Consider the following 12,444-nt stretch of genomic DNA (forward strand, 5'->3'; position numbering starts at 1 on the left):
GGACTACTGGGTTCTGTTCCTGGCTCTGCCCCTCAGAGTGACCTTGGGCAAGTTGCTGAGGCCACATTTTTTCAATGTTGGTCCCTGCCGTTAAATAGGAGTTCAGGTGCCCGATCACAGGATGGAAGCCTTTTATCCTCTCTCTGCCTCAATTTTCCCTTCTGCAAACTGGGGATAATAAACCTTACCTACCTCCCAGCAGGGCTGTGGGGATGAATTTACCAATGGGTGCAATGCACTTGGGGATCTGGGAGCAGAAGGTACTACAGGAACATTTACCTAGGCTAAGCTAGAGGTAACCCACTCTCATGCTCCAGGGCATCAGATGATGTTACAGGGGTCAGGAAGGAAACACCCCTCCCACATGCCAGCAAGGTGCATCCTGGGAGATTTCACCTCTTGAAGCATCAGGCACTGCCGGAAGCAGGTTACCACTGTATGTCCCAGCTGGTTTGATATTAAGAGGCGACTCCTAGAGCTGGGGTGTCTTGTTACAGATCCTGTGTGTGTGTCGGGGGCCGGGGAGGGATTAGCTAAGGGTCTGTATTGCCCCAAGGGATGGAGCGTCTCTTGGACGTCCCTGGGTCACTGGCTCCCTCCTCTGCCCCCAGCCAGCAGTCAATCGGGCTCCATCCCCAGTCAGCCCAGGGTTGCCCTACTCACTCTTCCGCCTGGATGGAGTCCACCGGAGCCACGTAGTTGCTGGGGACGTAGCCCGTGGCCCCTGTGCTCAGGGACCTCGCCTCCCACCAGTCGCCCTCGCTGTGGAACCAAAAGAGACGGAGTGAGAGAGTCTGCAAGGAAGCCCCGTCCCCCTCGAAGGCAGGCATGCAGCCTGTCCTGGAGACCCCGCTGAGCACCTCTGTCCCGCACCCACGGCACGTGGCATCCAACATTAATGGCAGAGGAGGACCCACTCCTCAGCTGCTCCCAGCCTGCCCCATCAGGGCCAACCAGCTTAGACCTGGGAGCAACGTCTTCCGCAGCAAGCAACAGGCTCAAGTCCCCCGCCCGGTCCCCAGTGGGTTTAACTCGGCCTAGCTGGTTGGATGGGCTTGTGGTGCAAATGCCAATGGGCTGTGAAATCCCCCAGTCAAGCTGCTCTCGGAGCAGGGCCATGTGGGGTGGGGATCCCCAGGCAGCATCAGACCCAGGTGCGTTTGCACTTCATGGCGGGGGTGGGGGGAGCGTTCCTGGAGGGGAGGGGCCCAACCTTGAATGGGACACTCACGTATTGTTGATAATGTGGAATTTCTCCCCCTTCAGGAACGTCAGGTCATCCTCCGTCCGGGCTTCGTAATCGTACAAGGCAATGAAAAGGGTCACCCCCCCACCTGCGAGACACAGGGACACAGCAGTGAGGAATCTGCCATGGGCAGGCAAGCCTGGGCAGGCTGCTGCCAGCTGCCACCATCACTCTGCGTATTACAGTCATGGCTTGAGGTCAAGTCGCACCAGGCACTGCACAGACTGTCCCTGCCCTGAAGGGCTCACAGTCTGATAGATGCTGGGTGAGCGGGGAAACTGAGGCACAGGGCACGGAAGTGATTGGGCCAGGTCACCCAGCAGGCCAGGGAATAGAACCCAGGTCTCTTGACTCCCAGCCCAGTGCTCCATCCACTAGAGCCCCACTGCAGGGACACCACGGAGACTGACCTGTGATCCCCCCTCCACGCATGTGCAAGGTGCTGCTGGGACAGAGGCCGGGGCCCATGAAGGGGGCGCCGGCGGTGCTGACAGGTGTACTGTGGAAGTTGTTAAAGTCAGGGATGTGGGTGAAGCTGCTGGCGGGATTCTGCTGGGTCGGGTCAGGGCCGTAGCAGGATTTCGATGCCAAGCCAGTTGTGCCATCGATGTTCTCCGTCTGGCCTTTATTCGACCCCTTCTCCTTGCAATACACACAGCCCATTCTGGGCAAGCCTGCAGAGAGAGGAGTGAGCGCAGGGTCAGATGCAGGGTGAAAATACCCTGCCCTTCCTCCAGGAACTCTGCTAGCACACGCCACGGACTGTGCACCGCTGCCCATCAGTGACTCCTGTGCGCTGCTGGACTGCAACGGACCCATCACATGGAGCAGAACAATGATCCTCCCAGCCCGGGAACTTGACTGCTCCCTCCCCCTGCGCTGGCCAGCAGCCCGGTGGGTCCATCCCCCCAGCAGCCCACCCCACTGCTCCCCGCCAAAGCAAACTGATGCATCCTTCCTGCTCCCGCCCCACTAGATGCACCCAGCCAGAGAACCCCACCTTCCTGCTGTGCTGCATCAGAGCAACGGTCCATGTACTCAGGCCCCACCCGCCTCTTCCTTGCACATGGCTGCCCGTTCAGGCAACTTGGTGCCTCTCCTGCCGGGGAGGTGGGTGGGGGGGGAGATATGGGGCACTCACTGACTTCACCCTCCTCCCCAGCTGTCAAAACTCCACTTCCTTCTCTCGCCATCTGCCACATGCCGGTTGCCTGGCAATAAGGTCAGTGGGTCAAGCTGTAGGAGTAGGGGGACAGAGGTGTGCCCAGCTGCCAGGGGGTTAGGGAGGGCACAGGAGTCCAGCTGGCAGGGGCAGGGAGCTGGGCTGTGGGAGGCCAGGTCGGGTGCCTTTAATCCATGAAGCTGGAGCTAATGGGCTGGGGGTGAAAACACATCATGGTTGGTGCCCAGGTACGCTAGTGACGGGGCTGGCAGAGTGGGCAGAGAATCACTCTTCCCGCCAGCCCTGCTGGAACCGTGGCAAAGGTGGGGGGATCCTGGTGGATTCCCAGGAAGGCTGGTGAGATCCCTGCTGCTCAAGGTGAGTGGCTCCCAGGGTCCCAGCTGGTCACCGCCCCCTGCTATTCACTCTCCCTTCTGCGGGACTTTGCCCTGGAGAAGGCGAAGGGCAGAGACGGGCTGGTGCAGATCAGCACTGATGGCAGTTTGCATCAGCTGCAGATCCGGCCCAGGTCCCCAACCGGAGGCGTTTGAGGGGCTCAGCTCCCTCCCGCATAGGGCAGGAGTGAGGAGCAGGGACACACTGGAGCAGCACGTCAGGCGTGGGCGGAGTCATGCCTGGGGGAAGGAGAGATGGTGGGTGCATTAGGAGAACTGTGCCAGGCCAGGCCTGAGACCCATTGGCAGAGGCAGGCACGGGGAGCCTGAAGGGTGTCGAGGGGATGCAGGCCAGGAACGAGGAATGTTGCTAGAACGACGCAGATACTGACGTGGTTTCTGCAGCATCTGCAGGCTCAGCTGAGAGCCCTTCCCTGCAGCCACAGAAACAGGAACAGCCCTGCGCAGCCGTGGTCAGGCTGCGGCTCCCAGCCTGTGTCGAATCGGGGGCTCCTCTGCTGCTGGGTGGCTGCCAAGGGCCTGCTCGGTTTTAACCACACGGGCTGGGCTGAGATCAGCACTGAGGCCTTGTCTACGTGGGGGATGTTTCTGGGAAGTCTCCCCAGTGTGGCTAGCACAGGCCCGGCTCCTAGCACAGATGGGCCCAGTTCCACCCCGGAGGGGGGTCTCGACTCTGCAGTGGAGTTCTCGGCTGGCCGGATCAGCCGGAAAGCAGCTTCAGAGGCAGGAGATGGGCAGAGAGCTCCCTGCGCGAGTCGACAGCCTGTGCCACGCGGGTAGCAATGCATGCCTCGGGCAGGGGCATGACACAGGGTCAGATCTAGAGACGCTGCCTGCCTGGGGACGCTCTGCCTTGCGGAACAAGCCCGTCGTGTCCCCGCGGAACTCAGGAAGGGCTGTGCCTTTCACCTTCAAAGGAAGCAGGACCCCGCCCTTCTCCTGCATCCAGCTGAGGTCTCCGGCTGTGGTGGTGCTGAAGGGGAAGCAGACGCTCACGCTGGCTGTACCCGATAGTGTGCAGCCGGCATCCTGGCACCCGGCATGGCCCATTCCCTCCCCAGCCTCTCCACATCCCCCGTGCCTGGTGCTCCGTGCAAGAGCATCACGTCACAGCCAGCCTACGTGCAGCACAGCAACGAGCTTGGCTGAAGTAGCATCGTTCTCTGGGCCCAGCGCCTTAGGCCCACACACCCAGGAGGGACCAGGACCTCCCTGCTCCGTCCGCGTTTCACTCAATGTGCGACTCAGCTTCCTTCTCACTCAGCTGCACTGGAGTGGGCTCCCGGGGGAGGAGACACCTCCCAGCCGCTGGGCCCCACTGCGGCCTGCCCTAGCTCGAGCCCCGGGCACGCTGGAGAAAGGCCCAGTGCTCCTGCCCATGTGACCAAGATGGGGTGGCAAATCCTAGGGCCTTGATGGCATGGCTGACGGGGACCTGGCAGGAGGGATCCCTGGGGGTGGGAGTGCAGGGTAGTGCTGGTTGGAGTGGGGGCTCCGTCTGGCTCGGGGCATGATTTGTTATTTTCCCTGCTTTGGGAGGAAGAAGAGGGAACATGGCTGTGTCTCCCCGTGCCCCCCCCCCAATCAGTCTCTTTTCTGAGAGCTCAACTACACGGTGTGCACTCAGGGAGCTCCGGAGGCAGAGTCAGGCAGCGGAGGCCGGTGCCCTGAGTGGTGGCGGCAGGAGATTGGTGGCTGCAGGGGGCGCGCAGGCTGGTCTCTCTTAATGCAAAGCGACAGAGCCATCCCAGACACCTGCCACTGGCAGCCCTGGGTTAGACGGACGGCAGAGGGAGTGATGGGGCAGGGAGAGGAGGAGGAAATTCGAAGCCCGTTGAAGCCAGCGAGAGAGAAGAGACCCACTGTGAAGGCTGAGGGGGGATCCGATTGCTCTTTATAAATATATCAGAGGGATAGGAATTACTTAAGCTCAGTACCAATGCGGACACAAGAACAAATGGATATAAACTGGACACTAGGAAGTTTAGACTTGAAATTAGATAAAGGTTTTTAACCACCAGAGGAGTGAAGATCTGGAACAGCCTTCTAAGGGGAGCAGTGGGGGCAAAAGACATATCTGGCTTCAAGACTAAGCTTGTTAAGTTTATGGAGGGGATGGTATGATGGGATAGCCTAATTTTGGCAATTAATTTGGCAACTGATCTTTGATTATCAGCAGGTAAATATGCCCAATGGTCTGTGATGGGATGTTAGATAGGGTGGGATCCGAGTTACTACAGAGAATTCTTTCCTGGGTGCAGGCTGGTGAGTCTTGCCCATATGCTCAGGGTTTAGATGATCGCCATATTTGGGGTCGAGAAGGAATTTTCCTCCAGGGCAGATTGGCAGAGGCCCTGGAAGTTTTTCACCTTCCTCTGCAGCGTGCGACATGGGTCACCTGCTGGAGGATTCTCTGCAGCTTGAGGTCTTCAAACCACAATTTGAGGACTTCAGTAACTCAGACATAAGTCAGGGGTTTGTTCCAGGAGTGGGTGGGTGAGATTCTGTGGCCTGTGTTGTGCAGGAGGTCAGACTAGATGATCATAATGGCCCCTTCTGACCTTAAAGTCTATGGGTCTATAAATCCTGCCCATGCACAGACTCAGGGCCGCAGCAGCAGCCCTTGCTGGCCAGCTCCTGCCCTCCAGGCCATTGACCCACTCGCTGGGACACTCTGCAGCAGGCTCCAGCTAACTCCCCAGCCAGAGAGGGGGATGATAAAAAACCTCCTGCAGGGGCCTGAGGAGGCCGTGGGGCTGTCCGGTGTGCTGTGCTGTAGGGGAGTGGGAGGGCTGTACCTTTAGAGCCTGTCTGGACTTTGGTCGCAGGGAGCAACACACTGCGCTCCAGAACGTCGCAGGGAGCAACACACTGCGCTCGCCCTCTCACAGGGGCTCTGCATTTGCTCTGCCCCTTAGTCGGGTAGGGAAGCCCAGGCTCTGCATGAGAGGCAAACAACTCCCAAGGTGCAAAACCTTTCCATTGCCTCACCAATGTGACCGCCCCTCCCTCACCGCCCCCCCTCCATTGACACTCACTGGGATGGCTCCTCAGGTCAGTTCAGCTGCTCCATGTTACCTGCCCGAGGAGATCCAACACCTGGAGGACACAAGAGAGATGGAGAGAGGTGGTGAGATCCCTTAGGACAACTCCCCCCACAGCCACCTGCGTGATCCAGCTGACGACAGGCCATCCCAGAGCAGGGCCTAACTCCGCACCCTTCACCAGCCCAACCTTGCTCACTTGGGTCATTCATTCCTAGCCCTCGGACAGTAACGCCATCTACCCCGGCCGCTACGCTCGCCCCCTCCTGCCGCTCGGCTCACATGGCTGCAAGGCGGTGGGGAATCAGGCCTCCCCTGGGTTCCAATCCCAGCTCTGGGAGGGGAGTGAGGTCTAGTGGATGAGCCCGACACTCAGAACTCTGGGGTTCTTTTCCCAACCTCGTGTCCAACTGGGAATAAACCACTGTGTCTCTGAAATGGTGTTATGAACCCTCCCTTGCCACCTCCATAAAGCACATGCTGCTCCTCAGCTGAGTGATGCTGCAGAGAGCTGAGCCAGCCCTGCCCTCTGACGGACCCCCAACACCACCTCAAGCCATTCTTGGGCAGAAGTGCCTCCCCGGGACACCCTATCAAAGGCTGGTCCTGCTGTCACGCGCCAGGCGCTGGGTGGAGACCGAGGGTGGAATTTTCAAAAAGCACCGAATGGGTGTGATGCACTCAACTCCCCTAGGCTGTGAGAGTTGGGAGCCTCAACCGTATTGAAACGCTCACCTTCGAGCGGCGTTTGGGGAGGGTATGGAGGCGGGGGTTCTCTTGGCGACACTGGGGTAATTTATGTTTAATGAAGGTACAAAGTGGAATAAACCGTATCCAGCGGGAAAATGGGTTAAAACCTTCGCAGGAAGTGGGGAAAGGCCAACAGAAATACACGCATGTACGCACACACAGGGGGACACCCACATACCACGGCACCCCTTTGGGATGATCTGCTGGGGTTCCCAGAATTGTAAATTTCTGTCACCCCCTCAGCAAAGGAGGGTTTTGCTATTGCTAAGCTGTGTGACAACCCCCTCCGCCGCGACGGCTCGCCTGCCTTACCAGCAAACTCGCCAGGATCCAGCCATTCCAAACCTGGTAACAAACAGCGAGTCCCAACTCCCGAGTTCCCCAGAGACACCCAACCCCTCACCTCCCAAACACTCCCAGAAGTTATTACGTGTGTTGCTCTTTCAAAGAGACAATACCCTCTGGCCTGTTAACTGGGGTTAACATAGGGTGACCAGACGTCCCAATAAAATTGGGACTGTCCCGTTTTGAGGAGTTTGTCCTGCGTCCCGACCAGAGTACGGTCGGGATGCCATTTGTCCCGATATTTTGTTTCCTGATTTTCAGCAGCAATTTGGCAGAGAGTCCTTCAGGCGCGGATGGTCTTCGGCGGTATTTTGGCGGCAGGTACGTCTGTCTTTGGTGGGAAGGTTTATTACCTGCTGCCAAAATACCGCCGAAGACCATCCGCGACTGGCTCTCCGCCGAATTCCCTGATGGGCAAGTGTTAAAAAATAAAAATAAAAATAAATAAATAAATAGAAAAACCTACACACACACCCTGCAGCGGTCCCAATATTTTCTCCTTAACTTCTGGTCACCCTAGGTTAACATGCCCTGCCTTTCCATCACGGCACCGAACAGTAAAAGTAAAACAAATTTATTTAACAGCAGGACACAGGATCAAGTGATACCAAGTACAAGGAATAAAGCCAGAAAGGACTTCAAGCAACCAAAAATAAAAAATACACTTCTAAAAACTAAAACATCATCAGCTCTCGTTCTCATTCCAGATGGTTTCCTTACTTACAGCAGCTTTGCTGGTGTGACTGGTTCTTCCAGCCAGGATCCACCCTTGCAGCATCCCAAGGCTGGTCTCTTTGATCACCTGAAGGATGCATGGCTCTTCCTCTCACCTTTGCTTCCCTAAGGTCACTGACCCTCCATCAAGAGACAGGAAGACTTCCTGAGGGTGCAGCTTCCATCCCCGAGATTGTTATGTGGTCCCTTTTCACTCACTTGCTCTCCTGAGGACTTTGTTTACCTTGCATGCAAATGTAACTTCCCGATCTCTGCCTGATGACCAGGCTGGCTGGACAAGCAAATACGCATTCCTCTGTCTAGGGCAGGCTGGGTTATGCGCTGCTTGCCAAACACAAACACAATTTTCTAGATCATATTTATAACTCTTCATACACACACCACGCAGTGCTTTCAGGACTAGCGTGTTATCACTTTGTATACGATACCTTACAGGAGACCTTGTGACTCAAGCCCAGTGCTCCCATCCCAGCAGCGGGGACATGGCTAATGTCCTGTCCCCCTGCCCAGACTCAGCAGCTGGGACAGAACACTCCACCCAAGCCAGCATGTTAGTAGCCATCTGCCTCAGTGTCCTGACTGAATTCCAGCCACATGGCCGTCTCCCTGCATCCTCATCTCCTGACAACTGGGCTGTGAAATGACTTTCCATGGAGGGTGGCTGAGCACAAAAGGAGTGAGAGACAATGGCCCCAGCTCAAGGACGCACCATGCCTTTCACGGCAGCTCCAAGAGGGATGGGAAGCCTTTATTTGGGTCAGGACCAGCAGAGCCCCCCTGCCCTCCAGAGCTCTTTAACCCTTTACAAGCTGGCCTTGCCCAGGCTGCCAGCCAAACAGATTCTTTAGCAGGTGGCCCATGTGTCTGCAGCACCCAGCAGGCGGCACATGGACACCTCAAGAACTGCAGCACTGGGTGGATTGAAAGAGCTGCAAGAGAGAAGCTGAGAGAGGTGGCGTTTCCCTAGGTGCCGTCTATGGGAGCAGGGTCCCTTTAGGGGCTGAAATACACAGGATCCACACCCAGGGCTGCCGAGAGCAGCTTCGGGCCCCAATGAAAACATATTCTCTGGCCCCCCAGCAAAGGCGAACTGCCTAAACAGGGCCAATGGAGCCAGGGAAGCCAGGTCCCCTTCCGGACCGCCGGGCCCTGGTAATTTGTACCGGCTCTCCCTGCCCCCTCGTCGGCCCAGACCACACTCTGTCTCCTGCTCCACAAAAACTCCACACACACAAAATGCAAACTCAGAGGCCGCAAAACCAGTCTTTTCCCTCCAGCCCTCACCCCGAGCTACACCCCAGTGTAAGGCATTATTTGTCTACAGTCATTATAGTAACAACGAATCTGACACCCAAGCCAAGCCGCAGTGGACTGGTTTTGATGCAATGAGGCAGCCCGTGTTCCTAATGCATTAAGACGGCCCTGGCGATGGCGCGCTGGCCACGAGGTGATGCTGATTATACCACATGGGAGCCAAGCGCAAGGATGATGAGGTGTTAAGTACAGGGTACAGGCTTCATGTACACCAAGCAGCGGTGTTTCACAGCCAGGGCACGTGAGTGGGGCTCAGGCTCCCAGCTCCGCCCTTAACACATCACTTCCTCTCTCTGTGCCTCTGTTTCTCCTGCCCCCATCTTGCCCATGGAGAGCCTCTCTCGCCCTCTGTCTGTCCAGCGCCTAGCACAATGTGGCCAGGATTTGCTTGGGGCCACCAGGTACTTGCAGGCTACAAACATTAAATATGCTTGAAATGGGCATCGTGCCTTAACACTGCAGGTCCTGCGTTCACTCCCCAGGATGACGGCCAGCAGAGTAGCCACCAGCAACACAAGCAGGTCAAGCTTCTCCCCCGGCTGCCCTGCCAATGTGCTCCAGCCTGGCCAGGTCTCATCCGAGAGCGGCAGCCACAACAACCCTCGGCCCAGCGCTGGGGGAGCAGCAGGTGGCGACAGGAAGAACCATGCTGTGTCCCACCAAACAGCCTCGGCTTTGGAGATCTAACTAGCCCAGCTGGGCGATGCCAGGGCAAAGGGTTCCCCATAGCCCATTCCAAGCCCCAGAGCCACCCAGACGCCCTTTTCACTGAAATCGGTGTCTCTGAATCCCTTACAGGGAGCAACAGCCAACTAAGAAGGGCAGAGGCATCCCCAGGCTGAGATCTCAGACACTTGGGCATTAACCAGCCATCTCCTCACCTGGGATCACACAACAGCTGTCTGGTGAGGATCAGCTCCTAGGGGCCAGATGGATCCCTAGCGTCACTGCACCAAGGCTGGTGAAGCGACACAGAAAGGGACAGTGACCTTGGGGGTGGCTCTCCCCTACTCACATGGCGAGTGCACTTCTCCATTCCCCACCCCCTCCCCGCGCACTTTGCGTGTTCCCAATCTCTACAGAGAAGTCACCACCAATCAGCGTTACAGGAAGGAACTGGGAGCAACCTAGACTGTGCCCTGGGGAAATCAGGGATTGCAACACAAAATGAGAGTCACCACCCCAGTCCCACTTGCTGCCTACGGTGGGAAATGACCCCATGCCCCCTTTCACAATACAGAGGCTGCCCTGGCGGAACTCCAGCTGAGACGTTCAGTGCTGCCGGGTCTGACCCTCACTTTTGTTTCCTGGCCTGAGTTGTTGTGCAGCATTGCTGCATGTTGTTAAACTGCCGAGCTCCACCCTAGAGCCAGCTGCATTTCCATGATGGGTGAAACAATCTCTTCCTGCCGCCCCACCCCCTGCAGCTGGGTCCCAATTCCAGCTCCCTGCACTCCACCCAGCCTCAACCTACGCCAGCAGCATATTCCAGGATGATCCCGCCCTGATTCCCAGGCACGCCCTCTCACGCCGCCCACTCCACTGCGGCCAGGAAGCCTCGCTGTGAGCTGCTTTCCCACTCTGCCAGGAACCCACCCGAGTCTTTCCTCACATTACTGCTCTCCCAGCCCTAATGTGGTCCACTCGCAAGTGCTACCCCTGGGAAGCAGGAGCGCCGCAAGCGCCTTAGAAGTGTGTGTGTGCGCGCGTGTGGGGGGGGTCACCCCTGTTCTGCCCAAGGCCCCGCCCTCCTTTGGCCTCCTCCCCTGAGGCTCTACCTCTTCCCCCGAGGCCCCACCCACCACTCTCCACACCCTAGGTGCTTGCCCCAAGGCAGGAAAAAAGGGGGAGGGCAGAGCTTTCAAAAGCAATGGGACCATGGCCCCCTTGTCCCTCCCCCGTGCTGAGAAGCCAGCAGCTGAGGGGAAGCAGGAGCAGTTGACACTACCCAGCTTCTCCACTGCCTCTGAACACAAGGCGTCTCCCCCTAAGCCCTGGCCCCTCCCCAGCTGATGCTAACATGCTGGCTCTGCACGGTTCGTTCCTAGGGGCGGCCGGTGATAGAAATACCCACTCAGCTTACACTGGCACCGCTTCGCCCTAATGGCATCACCACCGACTATGTCGCTCGTGGAGGTGAGGTTAAGACAGTGGAGAGGGGCAGTTATGTCCGCAGAAGCAAAATTTAAGCGTAGACCCCTGCAGTTAGGTCAGCGTCAGCGTCAGCTACCTGGTGTCAACCCCACTCTGCAGCGCAGACCAGCCTTCGGGCTCGGTTGGCGGGGACTCTCCAGGCTCTGAGCTTTGGGCTGACGGGGGCCATGACGTGCTCCCCCTGCCATAGATACTGGCCTCACCCCAACACCCCTCTACAAATCCAGGCTGCTTGGGTTACCAGCCAGCCTGCAGATCCCACCCTGCAGGCTCCAGGACAGTTTCAGAGCTGCCCTCTCGCCGGTGATGGGGGATCAGCCTGAGGTTACCACAGCCCTGAGCCGGCCGGGTCCTCTGCTCTCAAAGGCAGTGTGGGGTGAGTGCGTGTGGAGTCAGACCTCACCACTGACCCCCACGAGCAATCCCCCAAGGCTCAGCAGATCTCGTGCTGGTTCCTGCCGATCCTCTCACAGACCATCTTGCTTCTGAAGACGACAGCCCAACCATCTTGTGGGGAAAGGGAGGCAGGGAACCCACCCCACTCGGTAATCTGCCTCTGACCCTACAGTGGAGAGTGAGGGGGACAAGGCCAGAACTGGGGAGTGGGAGGGAGATGAAAGAGAAGCACAAGCGGCCCTCTGAGAGGAAGGGAAGGAGCAGGTCTGGTCACGGGGAGGGACCGCCAAGGGAGAGCAGGCCCAGGGCGCGAGCTCTGGGGAAGGGTAGGAGATTGGACACATAGGGGAGGAGGAACAGGCCAGGGCGCAGGAGGCAGGCTGGGGTAAGTTCTAGGCGTGCATTTTGGAGACCGTGCCCTGGGCCTGCCGCACTGTCTCTGGAGCAGGGAGGGACAGCCAGGTGTGAGCTCTGGGCGCCTATATCCTGAGGACACCCCTGTGAGGGAGGGGTTGTACTGATGGCACAGAGACTGAGTGACTTGAGGAAATCTGGGGTGGATAAGGGATTTCAACCTAGGTCCTCCCAAACCCCAAGCTGCACCTCTAACCACTAGGCCATCTTCCCACCCACAGTCTGGGAAGCAGACTTTTCCCTACTCCGGCCAACTTCTGAAGCTCAAGCTCCTGCCTCCCTGCTCCCAACACAGAACATGCCCTCAACCGAGCGCAGCCAGGCCTCAGCTGATGTGACATGATGTGACGAACTGGGACTGTTCTTAATGTTTGCTCTGAACACTGTGTTGGTGCCTCAGTGTCCCCTAGGCAGTTCTTAAGTATCTAGGTGGTGGGATAAGGGTGTGTGATTGCTGCAGAGCAAAGG

General features: G+C 57.8%; 1 protein-coding gene across 2 annotated transcripts in view; it reads right to left on the reverse strand.

The window, feature by feature from the left end:
• FGR (FGR proto-oncogene, Src family tyrosine kinase) overlaps positions 1–12,444 on the reverse strand; it is a 39,552-nt gene that overhangs the window by 8,977 nt on the left and 18,131 nt on the right. Inside the window, exons 2-5 of one of the 2 annotated variants that reach the window (XM_075060955.1) lie at positions 5,863–5,923; positions 1,657–1,920; positions 1,232–1,334; positions 664–762 (exon numbers count right to left, since the gene is read on the reverse strand). In XM_075060955.1, the coding sequence (XP_074917056.1) occupies positions 664–762; positions 1,232–1,334; positions 1,657–1,909 (455 nt within the window). In that variant the 5' untranslated portion in view covers positions 1,910–1,920; positions 5,863–5,923. Of the gene's footprint in view, positions 1–663; positions 763–1,231; positions 1,335–1,656; positions 1,921–5,862; positions 5,927–12,444 lie in introns of those variants that run through there. The other variant, XM_032802849.2, reaches the window with a different exon arrangement.

Source organism: Chelonoidis abingdonii, chromosome 25 (genome assembly GCF_003597395.2).
Source record: "Chelonoidis abingdonii isolate Lonesome George chromosome 25, CheloAbing_2.0, whole genome shotgun sequence".
Classification (NCBI taxonomy): Eukaryota; Metazoa; Chordata; order Testudines; family Testudinidae; genus Chelonoidis; species Chelonoidis abingdonii.